The sequence below is a fragment of the Rhinolophus hipposideros genome, assembly GCF_964194185.1.
Source record: "Rhinolophus hipposideros genome assembly, chromosome: 11".
Classification (NCBI taxonomy): Eukaryota; Metazoa; Chordata; class Mammalia; order Chiroptera; family Rhinolophidae; genus Rhinolophus; species Rhinolophus hipposideros.
The window spans coordinates 70,990,474-71,009,006 of record NC_138057.1 but is presented as its reverse complement, the minus strand read 5'-3'; the positions used below and the strand labels follow the sequence as shown (position 1 = coordinate 71,009,006).

The window sequence follows — 18,533 nt, the reverse complement described above, 5'->3', positions numbered from 1 at the left end:
GGCTCCTGTGTTGTGGTGACTGTTAATGTGGCTCTCCCGGTCTTATCCGCCTGGCTTCGGCCTTCCTCGTCGAAGGCCCAGCAGACTGTATTCATTCTACGGAGGCTCTGCCACAGGGTTGCTTTGCTGGTGCCTCTGCTATGGTGTGTATCCTTTGACACTTCCAGCTTCAGGCAACCTTGGAACTTTGCAGTTCCCTTTCCCTGGGAAACGCCCGCCCTGCCTGTCCCAGCACCCCATGCAGAGAGCCCTGACTGCAGACGCGTGGGGGTGAGATTGCTGTCTCATGTTGAAACGTTGCTTTTGGCATTGTCGTGACCACACGTGGGCTCACTTAGGCAGGGCTGCGAGATGAGGCGCCTGTGGTTCTTTGCTGTTGCCATCGCAGTACTGTTTGGCTCACTCCCTTCTTAGAACCTGAGCCCCTTGGGGCCTGGGCTGGAATCTTCTCCCTTTCTGTATATCTAGCCTGGTGCCTGGCACGTCTGGTGAAAATTGGTACTAGCAATGGTAGGGTTGGCATTTGTGGAGCACCTGCTATGTCCAGGGCGTAGCGCCAAGCACTTGGCTTCTCATCCCCGAGCCTGACAGTCACCCCATCAGGTTGGGTCGGTATTGACTTCCTTTTACAGAAGAAGCAACTGAGACCCAGGGGTAGAGGGTGGGGAGTGATTTACCCAGATGTGAGCTGGGGCATCTCCTTTTGAAGTATGGCTCTGTCTAGTATATTAGGTATATCAGCTCATAGCCATGTGTGTTAAATGAGACGTTGGAGGCTATACTTCATTCAGGCAATAGCCTGGCCCTCCTCTGCGCCTTCCCGCTCTGACCTGTGTGGCAGAGGAAATGGACCCTTACGTAGGCGACCAGATTCTCTTATCTTGGATCGAGCAGGCGGTTTCTGCACTTGGTCTGCTCACTACCATGGAGGACTCTGGGGCCGTAAAAAACCATCAGGCACTTATTTCCCTTGAGTTGTACCCTTGCGGGTCGCGTCTGATTTCCCTGTATGCTCACGTAAATAGTCGCTCTCTCGTTTAAACTGAAATCACCATTCGCTTTGCCACTCAGAATGGTCTCCAGGCACAACGCTTGATATGCAAATTAGAATTCAGAATTGGCTGCAGTGAAAGCTGATACGACCCATGATAAAACCATACTTTGAGATAGCAGCCTGTAGAGACAGAAGGGAAATTATTTGTGTCCTAAAGGTTGAACTCCCTGTGTGTACTTACACGCCCCTCCAGCACCTACCCCCACCCCCACCCAACTCAAACTGCCTGAGATGGATTACGCTGGGATTGGTCTTGGAAGGATCCATTTCTGATGTTCTTTTTCTACCTCCCCTCTTTTTATTTTATTTATTTATTTTTTTTTTAGCAGAAGAACCATTTTCATTTTATAGCGATCAAACGTCTTATCTGAGTATTTGTCTTGAAGACCACAATCGATTTCAAGTGGAGCATTTTTCTCAAGAAGAACTTAAGAAAAAGGTACTGGCCTCTAAGTTTCAGTGCTTTGTTGGTTATTTGTTGTCTGTTGGGTTCCTGATCAGAGGTGTAAGATTCCGAAAGCCCCTTTCCTCTCCTTTCTTCCTTGTGCTCCCTGCCTGTCTTTACTCCTTCTGCACACGTTACCTGGAGTGCCCTCCCCGTCTCTCTGATACGCTCATTCTCAGGCTTGAGGACTCGGCCCTGGCTCGATCTTCTCCAGAAAATGCTCTCTAATCCTTCCATGTAGAGTTAGCCACCTTTTCCTCGGGTCATTTGCCTCTTTGCTTGTCCCAAATCACATTGATTTCCTTCTCAGGCAGATCTGTAATTATCTGGCTGTTTGTCTACGTCCTCTGCTAGGCTGTGAACATCTTCAAGTTGGTGATCACGTCCTATTTATTTCTGATTTCCCAGTACCTGGCACACATAGTGGGAGTTAATAGATGCTTTTCGAAAGAATAAAGGTCCAGGTTTGATCAATAAATCTTTTTTAAAACTGGACAGGTTTTTTAGTCTGTTGATTGTTGGTCTGGTTAGAGTGGTTTAGTATTTCAAGGTTCTGAGAGCAATTGATAAGAATAGGAAGCGTGACCTCAGACGAGACTGTGTTTTATTGTAAAATTATCATATCCATGTGACAGATTTCAGTTTCGGTCTTGGAATAATTCACCTTCTGATAGAGTGGACAGACACACAAATGAGGAATTGCAGTGTGGAGTGCAAGGGCTGCTGTAATCCGAGCAGGCTGTACAAGGTACAGAGGCAGCAGAGAAGGACAGGGTGACTTGGGGTTTGGAGAGTGCTCCCTTGATCAGAAGAAACTTCTCAACAGAAGTGAGGCCTGAAGTGGGTTTTGAAGGATGAATAGGAGTTTGTCTGGGCAGAGGGCGTTCTCAGCTGAGAAAGAGAAAAATAGCAGGTGTAAGGTACCAAAGAAAGAAATAGAAAGGAGAACTCTAAAAATTTCAGTATTTTGAGAGGAGTAAAGCAATTAGCATTGAGGGATTTATGAATTTTTGAAGATCAAGGAAATGGGGACGATAATAGCTGCTTCTAGTACTTACTACGGCTATATTAGGGACCAGCTATAGTTCACTTGCTTGGCACTTTGTGTTTATAGAATCAAAATGTTTTCTTCTTCCCACTATTACCTTGCGATTTGGGTCCAATTTGTGTTCATGTTTTGGTGCAGTGGACATCTGCTACGTGCAGTCAGGATGGGATTTCCCACTTTATTTAAGAGGCTAATCACTACCCCATTAAGAAGTCTTTGGAAAATTACTGGCCATTGGGATTTGAAGGCTGCAGGGAACGAAGGGGGTGTCTGCTCAATTGCTTCTGCACCTGGCCTGGCAAGACCTGTGCATTAGGGAAGGGCGCTAGGCTGCGAGTCCCAAGATCTCAGCTCCAGGCCTGGCTCTGCCTCTGTGGAAGCAGCTGCCCTTCCGACATGACTAGGCACTTTGGCAGCCGTTATACTCGTATGTCATTTAATTCTCCAGACACCCCCAGCTGTGGGACCTGGGACTCTTTGTGTCTCGGGTTCTTCATTGTAAAATGGGGAGAGTCATGCCAGCCTTCCCACCTCCTCAGTTTTTGTAAGGAATGATTGACTAAAGCTTGTGGGAGTATTTTAGTAGCTGTAAGTTGCTTTGTGATTGAAGATTGTTATTATCATTGACATTGCTAGGTAGGTGTGTAGCGAAGGTGTAAAATAAGGCTCGGACACAGTCTCAGAAGCTTTGGTCTTTGGGACTTTCCTCCCGAGGGTCTCGAACAAGACAGAGAGAGTAGGAGCTGGCGTTAGACTGTACCGAAGACTGTAGTGCTCTATGACCATGACCATGTTCAGTCTCCCAGGCACCCATTCCACAGATGAGCATGTGGAGGCTCACATTAGGGAGCTTACCCAGAATCTCTTTGCCTTGCAGTGGTGGCCCTGGGATGAGAATACAGGCATGCTAGTGTTTTTCTCCATTGTACCTCGCGTAGCCTGAAGACTAGAATCAGGCCGCCTGACTCTCCACAACTGTGATGCCGAGAGGTCTGCTCATAGGAAGATCTATGCCCAGCGGCGTGGCCCGGGGAATCTGAACTCTGCTTATGGGTATCCAGTCCTTTCTCTGCTCTTATCTCCTAGGTCAGTGACCTTATACACCTAGTGAAGGAACTGTATACGGACAACCAGCATCTGAAGAAAACCATTTTTGATCTCTCCTGCATGGGTTTCCAGGGGGATGACAGACTTGAGACAGTACAACAAACAGAGGTAAAAGAAACATTCTTGTTACCAAGTGCTAATTCCAAAAAAAATGTCAGCCCCCCACATTTCTCAAGACTGCATTTGTGCCAGGGCGTCTCTCTTGAAATTCCCTTTGCTGTGGCTGGGTTTTGAGGGCCCTATGGGGTCAGCAGGTCTGTCTGCAGGCTGTCTCAAGTTGGGCTCATGTGTACACGGACGCGTTTGGTATGTTGTGATGCTTTTGACTCCAAGTCCGGCCCTGGTCTGTGCTGCAGACACACATCCGGATGATGGGCGTGGTCTCGGAGGGACCTGGAGAATCGCCAGGTCAGCCGGATAATTTGGGTAGTGGAGGTGCAGCATTAATGAATTTATTAATATTGAAAATCAAACAAGTAACACATCTTTCATTTACCTTCTGTACGAGTCCCCGGAATTTTGTGCATCTTCTCGCTCTCATGGCACTTGGACTTCTGGGTTTGACGGGATGTGTGTTGGTCCTCCCCACACATACCCGGGAGCCCCTGCACTCTGCCATGTCCAGAGGACCGGACAGGCAGGAAACAGTCCCGTCAGCCAGGTTCCTGGCTGGGGGGATTTTCTGCTGGCGGAGTGGAAAGTTTGCAGGGCCACGAAAGGTTAACTCACGGCCCTGGACACTAAAGAGTGTGTGGATCACTGGGCTTGTGTACTGGGGGCGAGAAGCCCGTTCTGTTGGTTCTGCCCAGGGAAAGATGAGGGAAGCTTGTTCCCTCTGATGACGTCTGGGTCTCTGCTCATCTCTGCCATGTGTTGTCTCCAATTTTCTTGGTTCTTGGCACATGCTGCACATTAGGAGAACCCTGAAAGTGTGACAGTGAAGAGTTTTTCGTTTCCTCCCTTTAGCTTCTGACTTGGCCTAACTCTCCCAGAGGAAGAGCCTTGCTGCCTGCACCTGTTTACCTTTTTCAGAAGACCAGAACTGTTCTCGCCATGAAACATAGTAGGGCCTTTTTGTGCTGGGGTCCTCTGGAACCTTCTTGATTAGAGTTATCTTGAACTCAGCCTGGCATGCCAGGTAAATAAATGGAGGTCTTGTTGCCACAACATTTCTGGGGAAAGATTTGTCAGCCTTAAGCTGTCTCCTCCCACCTTCAAAGTGAGAAATGCTCAAAGGTATTTATGCTGCGCTCTGGCCATCTGCTGTCTTTGAGAGACGACTATTATTGATCTTAGCCTCTAGGGCTCCAGATAATTTTGAAAACCAAGAATATCTGCAGTCCATTTAGGGAGAAACAAGTCTCTTGGTTTGTTTTCTCCAAGGCAGCCTTTTTAATAAGCAGCTCATTCTTCACCTACTTCATCTGGGTTGTAAATGGCGAGTTTGTTTGTTCATTTGCCCTTTGAAACAAAATCTGTTAAATGTCCCATTACGTCCTTAGGAGAATAGAGGCTCTTTCCTCTTCCCACTCCGAGATCTTCATACCAGCCGATTCAGATTGAGTCATTTGTCAGGTTGCATTTCAATTTGCTGTTCCCTATGGATAGCCTTGTCCTTTGTAGCACAGCCCCCCATCTTCCCCCGGAATGGGACAGGATGGGCAGGCTGGGAAGGATGATGTTCCCACAGTAATCTTGAGCTGAGGGAGAAGAGGTTGTTAGAGGTGAGGGTGGGGTGGCAGAGAGGGAGGGCCACTGTCCTTGGGAGAGTGTGGTTCTCCTCTGATGAGAAACCAGGCAGAAGCAAACACCCTTTTCTGTGCAGCAGGGCCTGCAGAGTGGGGGCTGGGTCCCATTCCTACTCTCAGGACTCTGTAAATCAGAAAAGGAAACAAACATTCCGTGTTTTTAAAACTCGGTATTTTTTTCTCTGATTTTTAATTAACCCGCAGCATTACCTAACACTTGGGAAATAGAGAATAGAGAAATTACCGCTAATCCTGTCATTTTAAAACACAGTTGACTAACATTTTGGTCTCTTTCCTTCTGTATTTGCGTATATGAACGTGTGCATGCCCACAATACATATATACAGTTTTGTTTCTTTTTTTTCCCAGTTGCTGTTACGTTATAGGATCTTTTTCCATTTTATGAATGTACTGAGATTTAACGAACTGTTTCCCTAATTGTTGGACATGTAGGTTGGTTCCAGTGATTCACTATTTTAAAGGACCTGATCGTTGTCTTTGGACTCAAATGTTATTCTGGGGTTAGAATTTTTTTTCCCTTAGATTGTATTCCCAGATGTATAATTACTAGGTCAAAAGTACAGATAGAGGTTGGGTATAAAATAGGCCTCTCATTTGTTTTCATAAATGAAACTTTTAATTTGACAGAGTATAGATAGTAGGAGCCCTTGCTGATGGTTGGTCACGTTTAGCTTCAAAATGGCCACTGTGGTGTGGAGCCCCTCCCACGGCTCCAACACTGCTGTTTCCTGCTTGTGGGCAGTTCACTTCAGAAGCAACCAACAAAAGACCGAGAACAGGCATTCTTCTATTTTAAAGTACATTTAAAAAAATCTCTAATGAGGTTGCCCCTCTTTTCTTATATATTTTTTTACTAGTTATTAATTTATGTATTATAGAAAAATGTGGTTGGGAATTGACCTACTCGTACAGGAGTGACTTGAGCAGACTATCGTCAGGGTACTCTCACCACTTAGATTCTACTATTAACTTTTCCCACCTGTTCATCATTACTCCGTCTTTTGGATAAATTGTAATGGATACACATCAGTACACTTCCCTCTAAACACTTCAACATGCTTATCTTTAACCGTAATATGTTCATAGTTATATTTTCTTTTAAGGTTCAGTTTACATACAGTGGAATGCAATTGTAAGTCTGCTTTTGCTAAGTTTTACAAATGTATGTGCATGTGTAACCCAAACCCCTATGAAGGTCACGTCCCTTCTTGATAGTTCCCACCCTCAGCCCTGGCCGCTCTTCTCATTTTATTCTACCATGGATTAGTTTTGCCTATACTTGAGCTTCACATAAGTGGAATGATAAAGTATGTTTCCTTTTGTGTAACGCTTTTTCACTCAGCGTAATGTTTTCTGAGATTTATCCATTTTGTTACATGAGTCAGCAGTGTGTTCTTTTTTATTGCTAAGTAGCATTGCATTGTTTGAATATATTAATTTGTTCATTCATTCTGCTATTAATGGGCATTTGGATTATTTCTAGTTTTGGGGTATTATGATAAAAGCTGATATGAACATTCCTGTACAAATCTTTACGTAGACATGTTTCCACTACTCTTGATGAGACCTAGGAGTAGAATTCCTGGGTCATGTGGTTACTAGTTTTACAAGAAATTGTCGGTGTTTTTTCTATAGCAGTTTAACACTTTGTACTCTCACTACCAAGTTTAATCGTCCTAGGTGATCTGTATCACTTGAGAATACGTTAATAATGAGGGAAGAAGCCAATAGCGGGAGAGGTTCCTCACCCATAGGTAGAAACTTTTGTGCCTTCATAAGTAAACTCACGCCTGTCTGGTCTGTGTAGCGCTTCATCTGTTAGCACAGTAGGATCTGGTTTGTGGTCATCGGTTCTGTGTGATCCTGATTGCAGATTTGGATGTAGTTGGGTGGAATGTTTACTCCTGGGACGTTTTCTATAAGATGACTTCCTGAAGTCACTTGGCTCTTTTATTTTTCTTCTTTCAAAACAAGGATTTTCTCTAAAAGGAAGACAAGACAGATTTCAATTGGGCTGGGAGAATTATGGGGCTCATTGACTAAATGTAGGAATTTATAGAAAAAACTATGGCGCTAGATCCCTAGACATCGTTCCTCTGTACAGCAGAGTGACTCAGCACTTAGTGTGTGGTTTTGACACTTTGGGAAGATGCGGTTTGGGATAATTTTTGACACAACTCTGACTGATGTTCTCCCTGGGTGTGGCCACTTTTCCTCTCAGTTTCTATGTGGTTAACCCAGCTGTCCCATGACTAGAATTTTCACTCTTCCAGAGAACTGAGATCTGGCCCTCTTGAGAACTCTGTACTGTCCATTCGTAGAATGGCAAACCTTTGGCATTTACACATCTTTAAAGCATTAGGGATTTATGCACTTTGTATAAATAACTGTCCTTCCTTTTCAAAATCATAAAGGTATCGTCAGGCAAGCCTGATACCCAACTTATTAGCAATGAGGACCTTTTACCAGCAAAATGGCAGTGTTGCTGGACCGTCCATCTCAGACGTGTGACAGTCCAAACAGAGGTTTATGCCCTGTGCTAAGTAGGAGGAGTGATGCATAAATCAGACACACCATAAATTTCATTTACTGCTTTCTTGCTATTTGATATTTTCAATTCCATCAATAGCTATTTTCCAAAATCTTGTTACTTTTATATAATCTGAGAGTGAATTTAGCGATGGCAGGAATGGCAGCGGCACAACAGACAGCATATTCAATTTACAGCAGCTCAGGGAAGGCCATGCGAGGGCAGGGGGAAATTGCTCTCGTTATTTCTTGGGGAATTGGTCCTTAAATTATGCCTGATCCCAGGCAGCTGAATGTAATTTGCCAGAACTAGCAACTCTAACTTTGGTTAATTTTTATTTCATGGCTTTGGCATTTGTTTCTGCCTCTTTTTGGTTTGTTTTTTGCTTTGCATTAAAAAAAAAAGTCATCACTGACTTATTCATGCATATTCATGCGGCACCCTTTTTTGGGTTGCATTTTCACACCATTCCATGCACCATGTAGCTTCCGGCTAGCAAAGAAGTCGAGGACACAACCAAGATTGGAGAGGATGACGAGAATAATTTCCTGAGTGACCAGCATTTGGAGCAGAGTGACAAGGTAGGAACACGGCAATTAATTCTTATTCCATCGCCCCTCTCTGTGCCCAATCCAGGTGTCTAGTCTGGAATGACTCCAGTGGGCTTCTGTTCATTCTGCCTGTATCGAGTGCCAGCTGTGTGCCTGTGGACAGCAAAGAGATAAGTTCTCTTCCTTCTGAGAAGTTACAAACTGGGTGGTAGAGCCAGTCATGAAACAGCAAACATATAGGTGCAAATAAAAACAGGGCTGTTATAGGAGTGTCATGCGGGGTCTCAGCTCCCGCCCCCCACATAAGAACGCAGGACATGGTGAGGCCAAAACAGAACACCCACGGAGCCATAGGTAGGGGAGTCACACCACTACAGTCTCGCTGGCGGCTGGGTGAGACACACGAAGTAGGATCCACACGATCCACAACCCATCGTCCACTTCTCTCTGCCAACCAACCAACTGATCCCTTGCTAACTGCAGTCCGCCGTGCTAATTGCAATCCGCGCTTGCTAGCTCAGCCACCATCATCTGCTAGCGTAGCCACGGCAGTTATATTAGTGGCCAGTGGCTCACTGGTTACAGCTGACGGCCAACTAGCCACAGCTGATGGCCATCCAATCACAGTTGATGGCCATTTACTACCCGAGCCAGCACCTTTCCACGTGAGGGTGATAGCCTGGAAACTGCACTCCTGGCTCTGCCCCGACAGGAGGATGATGGGCATTCGGATGTTGGACCTGGACAGATCGTTAGAGATGTGACCCAACCCACTCGTTGTATGCAATGGAGACGCAGGCCTATGCAGGGAGCTGGGTTTTCCAGGACACACACAGAGGAAGTCAGTGACAGAGCTGGGACAAGGACCCTGGTCTCTACACTGCTGTGAACTCCCAGAGCATTTGATTCCAGTTAAGGAGCCCCTGATAGAACCAAACTCCCCTTCTGAGGGCCTTCTGTAATCTCTTGATCTGGAACCCAGCTTACTGTCACCTGGGCATGGATGAGAATTTGACTCTGTGCACGTAGAATGTTCCTCTAGTCACAGTGATACTGAACATTGGGAGCAAACACTCTCTAAGGTTGCAGGGACCCTAAAGACGGCTGTGGTGGGAGAGGAGGCTGCAGATTATGGCCTCCAAGGTGTTCAAGTTCATGGGGTCATGAGTAGGAAATCATGAAATTGTAGATATTATGGAGAGCACAGCAGTTTAGGCGAGGGCTTTGGAATCAGATCTGATTCTGAGTCTTGGTCACTTTCCCTGTGACCTTGCTTAGTTAACCCTTGCTTAACTCCAAAGCCTGAGTTTCTCCATCAATGAAGATAATAGTACTTCTTGTGAGCATTCTTCTGATATTTAAATAGAAAGGTATGTACAAAATGTTCAGTAAATGATAGCAATTGCTGTTTTTATTGTTACATTCTACACTTTTCTTTCTTGGGAGGTTGCTTATTTAGATGGATTTAATAACTAGATTGGTGGCAAACAAGACCCTATAAATAACAGCTCTTTTGTGTGGGTCTTGTCTTCCATTTAAAAACTTAATCATTTTACAAGTGTTGAGAGAGGGGTGTGATGGCTAGTGTGTATCTCACCAGCAGTAATGAAGTCAAGGGGAGTTATTTATAGGCTGGTAGAAGAAATTTACAGCTTTGGAAAGGAGGAGAAAGAATGCTAATTGCAGCACCTCAGGACATGCCCAGCACGGGCTTTAACTAGGTGCATCCTTGGTATCACTCCCAGGACCCTCAGTGACCCGAGAAGGGGTCACTGAGTGATCCATAAATAACATCTCCGTGGGAATGAGGAACTTTCCACCTTCCTAATGAGACAAATCAAAGTTACATTAATTCGGATGTATCTGTAAAGAGCAAGTCGCCTTTCCGTTATATAATGGGGAGGGTACATTGCAGAAGTCTATACCAAGGTCCGAAGCATTGCTAATGGCATGGGTTCTGTGCCCCAGGCAGAGCATCCAAGGAGTGGGCCGTGGGGTGGGGGAACACGCGATAGCGGGTACGATACTGTGTCATGCACTCAGTGAGTCAGCTCATTGTGTGCTCATCTGCGCCTTGGGAAGTGGCAGTACTGTTCCCATCTTACAGCGGAAGAAGCCGAGGGTGAGGAGAAGTGATGGAAGCATCTTTGGGCACTTGCCAGAGCATCTCCCTGCCACAGAGTGTGTGTGGACCTGGCTGCCTGAGTCCCTCTTCCCTCTCCCACCTTCCTGTTCTCTCTGGCTGACTTGCACTCACTCATTCACTGTTTCCATTCGTTCCCTCTCTGCCATGTGCCTCCTTCCTCTCCTTCCCCTTTAAATTCAGGAAGGTCTCCTTCCTCTCCTTCCTCTCCAGGCCATTATTTGACCAAATACTTTGATTTGCAGATTGTGGAGGACTCTTCCAAAGGAGGCTGCAAAAATGGATACTTAAGGCACACAGATTCCAGTATTTTAGACTCCGATGGAGCCCACAATGCTGGCTGCCCTGGAGACCAGAATCTAGAAGAAGGCGAGCTCCTGAACCTGCTTACCCCTTTCTTCAACGAGAAGGCCATGTTGTTACTGGAATCCAGGTAGATGTGGGGCCCTGGCTTTGCTTTGTTTCCAGTGTGAGGTGAGAACGAACTGTCATTCTGCTGAATGGATTTAGGTGGTGGTGCTATATTATTTACCTGAGAGAGCACCTGAGATGACTTGGAAGGGATCTAGCCAGTCATGCCATTAAGTAATTAGACTGCACGCGAGTGGCTGTGAGGGGACTTCAGCAAAGCCTTATGCAAGGAGAGAGAAAGCTTTCCTCTAGAATCATCCTTGGGAGCCCCAGAGAGGGCTTGTCTGTCTTGTCAGTGAGAGGAATCAGCCCTACCGAAATCTCTTCCAGTTTCTACAGCAGCTTAAAAACCACCAGTGTAGTTGTGACTGTGCTGTTTTATGATGAGCTTCAACAAAAATTCTCCCCTCATTATGTCTGCTGGGAGTCCTTCCTACGTGAGGAGATACTGCAGGGTGTTTTCCTTAAAACAACAGCGGAGAAACATTCGGTACATTTGTGTTTTTGAAACTAATCTTTTCGGAGCCAATTTCCCCCCTTTCCCATTTGTTCCAGTCCGTCATGACAGTTGCTTGGGCTTTGGAGCCCGAAAGAGCTTTGTCTTCATCTCGCACTGCGTCACCTTCTCTGACCACGCCTTAGGGTTGCTGTAAGGAGTAAGAAAAAAGAGGAAAAGTAGCATGTAAGGAAAATGGCTGGCCTGTGGTTTGTGTTCAGTGAACGTTTTCAGTTCTCCTCCAGCACAGATAGAGTAATGGAGCCGTAACTACTAACCATGACTCCTGACAAGAGCCAGGAGCCCCACTGTTTCTTGTATCGTTGGTGGACTAACCTGCGTAGACATTTCTTTAGCTAAAAGACAGGATTGAAGTGTTCTGTTTTTGTGAGCTCAGGCAGGTGCCCCCTTCCCCATTCCCTGACATCTGCCTAACATTTTTCTAGCATGAATCTTCCAGGCCATGGCTATTCTGGTTTATTATCGTGGGGAGTTAGTTGACCATAGAAATGGAGGATTTCCTCAACATCAGGGTCCCACATGTTATATCAGAATTAAAAGATGCATCTCTCTCTCTCTCTCTGAGGGCCACCTAGGAACACACCTGGGTGGTGTGAGCCGGGAAGTCCAATGGGCTGTGGTGGGAGTGGGGTGAATTGGGTATGTGTGTTCCCTTCTAGTGGGTGGGAGGGAGCGTCTCACCCCGACTTGATTGTTGTCATGCAAACAGCTGAGCTCAGAGCTTCCATCCTTTCGATGGAAGCCCAAACATTGTATTCTAAGTCTCTTGATTTTTTAAAAATTTAGACCTAGTTACATTTCTTAAAGAAAGCACCCTGCAGGCCAGCACACTGCAAGCAAGCTTGTGACATTTGTGGTTCAGCTACCTGTTCCCTGTGGGTCCCATAAGTTTCCAGGCCGTTTGGAGCCTGTTCTAGTATTAGAAAAGGTTTTCTTACACTCGCCCCAATCTGCTGCCCTGATCTTCTCTGCATAGCTGGCTTTCACGGTACACCATTGAATTCCATGTCAGAGGAGTCTTGGCTCCCGGGGCCCTTCTGAAGTCCCAGCCGGGGTCTGCACCTGCTTTTGGCACACACGCCCTATGCCAGGGCCCAGGCTGGTGGCACTTTTAGTAAAATGCCTGATGTCATGTTACCCTCACATAAGCTTTGTAGCGATGCTGCCATGGGTGATCTTTTCGCAGGCGTGGGAGGTGACATTTGGGGACCTGACATTCCCTTAGCTACTGAATGGTAGAGCCATTGGAGACTTTCCTGGAGGAGTCTTTTTAAAAGAGTCCTTGGGCTAACCAGTATTCTGACTGGTCAGGGAAAGACCAGTCTTCTGTCTGGGGATTCCTTCCAGGAGGTAGGTGGTTTGGATACACTGGAAAAAACAGTTTTGGAGTCAGACAAACCTGTACTCCAGTCCAGCTGTACCACTTAGACCTGTGGCGTAACTCCACATATTGATTTCCTCATCTGTAGCGTGGGGGTGATGATACTTAATCTAACCCATAGGCATCTTGGGAGGAGGAAGTGAAATTATGGGCATAAGTATAGATCCAGGTCGGTTAATGTTAGGTGGGGTTTTGGTGATATCACTGCTTAAATCTTGCCCGGCCAGTTACTCCTACCCCTTTCTACAACTCTCAGGTAAGATTCATACTGTATGCAAGACACAGAGAGAGCCGGTGAGTCGTGCCTCTGCAGTCACTGCTGAGCTGTGTCTGATAAGTCTAATAACCCCAGTGCAGAGCTCGCACAGATGTGCGCCTGAGACTTCCCTTCAGCCTCGGAGCCCTTCCACCTTCTAGCCGTCCACCCCATGGCCTAGGGGGCTAGCAGAGTAGCTGGGCCCCAGGAGCAACTCTAATTCACCCTGTCTGCTAGGATGAAATAAGGGTGCGATAAGGGTGCAACTTACCCAGTAGTCACTTTAGCCTAATTAGCTGTCTTGTACTTGATCAACAGGAGCAATCCATCCGTTGGAGGAAAGGGTCAGTGCGGGGCGCGCCTGGCTGGTCCCTCCTCCCCTGTGCTGGTCACCATGTGTGTGATTTTAGCCCTCTCTTTACGTGTTTCCAATTCATTTTGTCCCCATTCCCTGGAGGACTGTGGTCTAGGATTTTATCACCGAGATGTTTTGGTCATTGTAGCCTAAAATTAGGTGTGAAATTTGATATCTGAAAATCTAAAGGGGTAGCCCTTGGGGACTGTTGGTTTTTTACAAAGCTAATACAGTCTTGAGCTCTGAGTGACAAAAGTAGGGGCCCTAACTCCTAGAAAATCCGAGTCTGCTCTGCTGGGCATGTTTCAGGGACAGGTAAGGTAACCCTGGAGAGTGGCGCTGGTGAGAGGTCCAGAGATGTTAGCAGTCTGCTAAGTTCTAAAGAGGCTTGGCAGCATATGGGCTGCAGGGGGGTAGCCCTGGCAAGGGCGTGAAGGTGGATTCCCTGCTACAGGGGGACACAGCACCCCAGGGTCCTCCTGGAGTCTCCCCTTTCCTTCACCTCCCAAACCTAAGTTCTGACCGTTTTACCTGCTAAGTAGCCCTTAATTCATAGATTTCTTGCCATTCCTGTGCTCTCCTCTTCATTCCTAGCTGCCGTCGTATTTCTCTGGCATCTCTGCAATAATGTCCTCACTAGTTTCCTGCAGCCATCCTTGCCCCCTTCCCCTCTGTTTTCCACGCTACTTCCTGAGCAATCACTTCATTTCTCTACTTAAATCCTTCAGCGACTCTTTACTTTTCTTGGGATCAGAACCGTTAATGTGGCCACTAGGGCCTGTGTGGTCCAGCTGCTCTGACCTTCGGCTCTGTTGGCGCTGTTCTTGCCTTGCTCCTGTGCTTCGGCCACACTGCTGTTCTTTCCGTTCCTAGAACAGGCTGACTGCTTTGTTTCAGAGCCTTTGCACATGCTGGTGCCTCTGATGAATGCTCCTGTTTAGCTGTTGCAACCAACCCTTCCTTAAGACCTTGTCTTGGCCAGCGACTCATGTCACACATGATCATATGACAGGTCGTCCTTTATTGTCACTAATTTCAAAATGAGCACTGAACCTTGCCCAGCAACTGACTGCTTTGCAGTTTCTCTTCTCCCCTCCCTGACTGATGACCCTGCCTGACATGTCACCGAGAAAACAGAAACAGGTGAACTCAAACTGTTTCACTTTTTCCACCAGTGCTGCCAGCTTATTTGCCTCTCTACCCACAAGCTGACTTTCCTGCTTTGGAATGGAAGACATAAATATCCCTGCTCCTCCTCAAGACCAACCCTCCCCTTGGGATTTAGTTCCTGTCCGCTCTGGGCGCCCTCTCTTTTCTGCATCATTACTTTTTCCTATCACTGACTCATTTCCAGTAACAGGACAAGCATCAATGTGAACCTGCTCCCCTCCCCCACCTTTTCACGCCAGCTACTGTCCAGTTGCTTGAGTCCCCTTAAAGTCAGGGAAGAACTACTTGTATTCGCTGTATCTACTTTCTTCCCTTCCATTCTCTCTTTATCCCATTCCTAGTGCTTTTAGTCACTCCACTTATCGAGGTCAGTGACAAGTGTCCACCTTGTGAAATCCAGTGGCAAGGGCAGCCTTTCCGCAGCAGCTGGCCCCTCCCTCTGGTCTGTTGGGTGCCCCACCTGTGGCCTCTCCTTCTCAGTCTCCTTTGCTGGCTCTTGGATGTGGAGGATCTCAGAGTTGAGTTCCCAGCCCCCTTCTCTCTCTATCTTCCCTCTCCCATGGCTTTGGAGCATGCAGTGGGATTTCCGAATGTATGCCCAGACCTTCTCCACCTCATACGGCCGACTGTCTTACTCGACGCCTCCCCCTGGCTAAGACATGTGAACATTCATCTGTCCAAAACCCGACTCCCTGTTCTAATCTCCTTCTCTGCTCTTCTTTCACCTGTCAGTAATAGCACTGCTGTCTACCTGGTGTCGCCGGAAGTCGTTTCCACAACCCCCGGCCCCATCAGCAAGTCCTGCTGATTCCACCTGCAGTGTGTGCGCCTCATTTAACCCCATCACATCTTTCCTACCGTCCTCTGAGTCCATGTCTTGCCTGGCCTCCTCGACAGTCCATTCTCCACAGAGCAGCCAGAGCGACCTTGTGGGAACGTAGATCAGGCCCTGGCTCTCCCATGCCTAAAGCCCTCCAGTGGGTTTCCATTGCCCTCACAGCAGGGTCAGCTTCGGGACCTGGCCTCTGCCTGCTTTTCTGTCTTTATCGCCTACCTTCCTGTTCACTGTGCTCCAGCCGCACTGACCTTCTCACTGTTCCTCAAACACCCACGCTTGTTCTCATCTCCAGGCCTTTGCAGTAGCCACTTCCTCTACCTGGGAGGCTCTTTTCCTGGTAATATATGTGCCTCGTGGGGTCTCAGCTAGATAGCGGCTCTGTAGAGAGGCCTTTCCTGACCTCTCTGTCTGACACACTTGTCTCAGGATCTCCTTTCTCAAATCAGTGTACTTGTCATTGCCTGGCATGTCTTACTTAGTTATCCATGCGTCCAGGAACGTCTGTCTGTCTTCTCCTTAATAAAACGTCAGCTCCGTGATTCTTCTCCCCCTTGCATTTCCACTGCCTTGCATGACCAATGGGTGGTGCCCAGTAAATATTTGAATGAAGGTGCAGGCAATCAAAAGCTCCACACATAGTAGAAGGTAAGTTTAGGAAACTGGAAAGAATGCTGTGCTTCTTTGGAGTCAGGAAGGCCTGGGCTCCAGTCTTTCCAGTCCCATTTTACTAGGGGATCTTGAATATTTATGGTCCTGTTTCTTCATGTGTGAAATGGGGTTAGTATCAGTCCCCATCTCACAGTCTTACCATGAGGACTAAATGTATTTAAAGGATCTGACACACCGTGAGTGCTTCATAAATGTCGCTTCCTTTCCCCTTCTACCCTCTGTGCGACAGAGATGCTCGGGAAGGGTATATAAACAATGTTTGGGCCTCTGACAAGACCCTTGGACTGAACCATTAAAAAGGTCCTGATTATGGCGACAGCTTAATGAATCTGCTGTTCAGATTTCTAGCAAAGGAACACTTGAAATGTTTTATTTAACAGCACCACCACTTTAGTATATTATAATGGCCTCTTTCACCACCTTTTACTACCCATTTGTAAAGTCTTTTTCCTGGGTTTTATTGTGTGTTGTTTGGTAGTGAGTAATGGTTCTCCCTTGGCTAGCTGAATAGCAATTGTCATTATTTTTAATCTATATTAAGGGAAAGAGAGGAAAGGAAAATTTAGTTTAACGTGTTTGAAATACCAGAAATATTTTTAAAGTCTGGGTTTACTGAATTTTAAGATGGTTTGTGTAGTCTAGATGATTCCACATTAGAAGTGAAAAATGTACCATACATTTTAATTTTGTTTTTTATACTTTTATTTTTTTACTCGATTTTAGTGTGCTGTAGCTATTTCATTGGAATTGAATTGACTCTGCCCCAGAGCTAGATGATTGGAATCCAGATAAGAGTCAGGCCTTCCCCCTGCCCCAGCGAGGGCTCAGTGGGGAAGATGAAACATGGGTTCATATCACTTTGAGGGGTAGCAAAGATACAGAGCATGGGAAGCTCAGGGTACCTGAAGGGCATCGGTAGGCATAGTCTGACTGTCCCACAAGGTTTTTGGAAATAAGGCAGGTAGGGGAAACTGCAGAGAGAACAAAAAAGATCTAACACTGACGAGGGCCTGTTCTGTCCCCTTCCCTTTGCTGACCATCCCTATATCACCCATCTTCTTTTTCCCAGAACATAGCCAGAGCCTTCCAGCTGGCCTCTCCTTCTGCCCTTGCCCCCCTCCACTTCCTTTTTTCATAATTTTCCGTCTGTTTTATAACTTTCTCTTTCTTTTTTTTTTTTTAAATGTAGCGTGTCTCTTCATTTTATTTTATTTTTATTTATTTATTTATTTTTAAGGAGGGCGCATTTCACAGTGGCCCATGTGGGGATCGAACCGGCAACCTTGGTGTTATTAGCATCACACTCTAACCAACTGAGCTAACCGGCCACCCAATTTTCTCTTATTTTTAATGAATTTCCTTTTATATTTTTAGGTGATTGAAACATACTTATTTTAAAATCTTCTTTGGGTTGCTTAATTTTTTAAATTTTCTTGAGTGGACACTCTCACTTGTGTGGGATTGCTTGTCTTACATGATAGTGGGTTTGGATGCAGGTTTGCTTTGCGTCGTTAACAGCCCTGCCGGCTCCCCCACTCTTACTCCCCTCTGCAGCTGGTTTTGAAGTTGCCTCATCGTGGCTTTTTAGGTCTTAGTTTAGGTCTCAGGAAATTCGAATGGTTCTTCTTCTACTATGGGAATTAAATTTTTGGCCCCACTGCTTTCTGCACATGTGCCTCTTCTCATGACTTTGGGTCTCTTCTGTTTCTGACCTTTGGATACATTGTATCCTTTGAATCCTGTAGTGCACCTCAAAACATTTTGTTGTTATATATTTTTGCTGTCCTTTACATGTGTTTAGAACAGAGTGGGAGGGGACGCTGTGTGTACTCACACCACCCTCTTGACAGGAAATCTCTCCATTCGTTCTTTGCATCACAGCCAGAGTCCCCTTTCCAGAGCATATGTGTGACCCCGCTAGTCCCTCACAGAGCCTTGCAGTGGCTCCCTTTGTAACACGGCGGGGTTTCCCCTGCCTCACTTCCAGCATCACCTCCTGATTCGCCAGGGTCTTGACTCTGTTCTTAGCGTTTTCCATGCTTAGAACGTTCCATTTTCCTTCTCCCAGCCAGCCTCTATGGACTCTAGAATCCTTTTCTGACCTTCTTCCTGCCACCCCGGTCTGGACACCCTGGGACGTGGCTCTGCAGCCCTCCCGCACTTGCACCTCCCTGTGCCTCACTTTCTCCCTTTGCCTCGTGCACACACCTGCCTCCAGCTGTAGTCTAAGTCCTCGCAGGTAGCTTTGCCCCCGGTGTCCACTCCGTGGCCTGGCACAAGAAACACCCC

General features: G+C 46.6%; 1 protein-coding gene across 2 annotated transcripts in view; it reads left to right on the top strand.

Annotated features, from left to right (window-relative positions):
- The window catches only part of CDK5RAP2 (CDK5 regulatory subunit associated protein 2), a 170,626-nt gene that overhangs the window by 90,919 nt on the left and 61,174 nt on the right, over positions 1-18,533 (top strand). Inside the window, exons 17-20 of one of the 2 annotated variants that reach the window (XM_081065527.1) lie at positions 1,384-1,493; positions 3,634-3,762; positions 8,439-8,534; positions 10,893-11,080. In XM_081065527.1, coding sequence (XP_080921653.1) covers positions 1,384-1,493; positions 3,634-3,762; positions 8,439-8,534; positions 10,893-11,080 — 523 coding nt within the window. Of the gene's footprint in view, positions 1-1,380; positions 1,494-3,633; positions 3,763-8,438; positions 8,535-10,892; positions 11,081-18,533 lie in introns of both variants that reach the window. The other variant, XM_081065526.1, reaches the window with a different exon arrangement.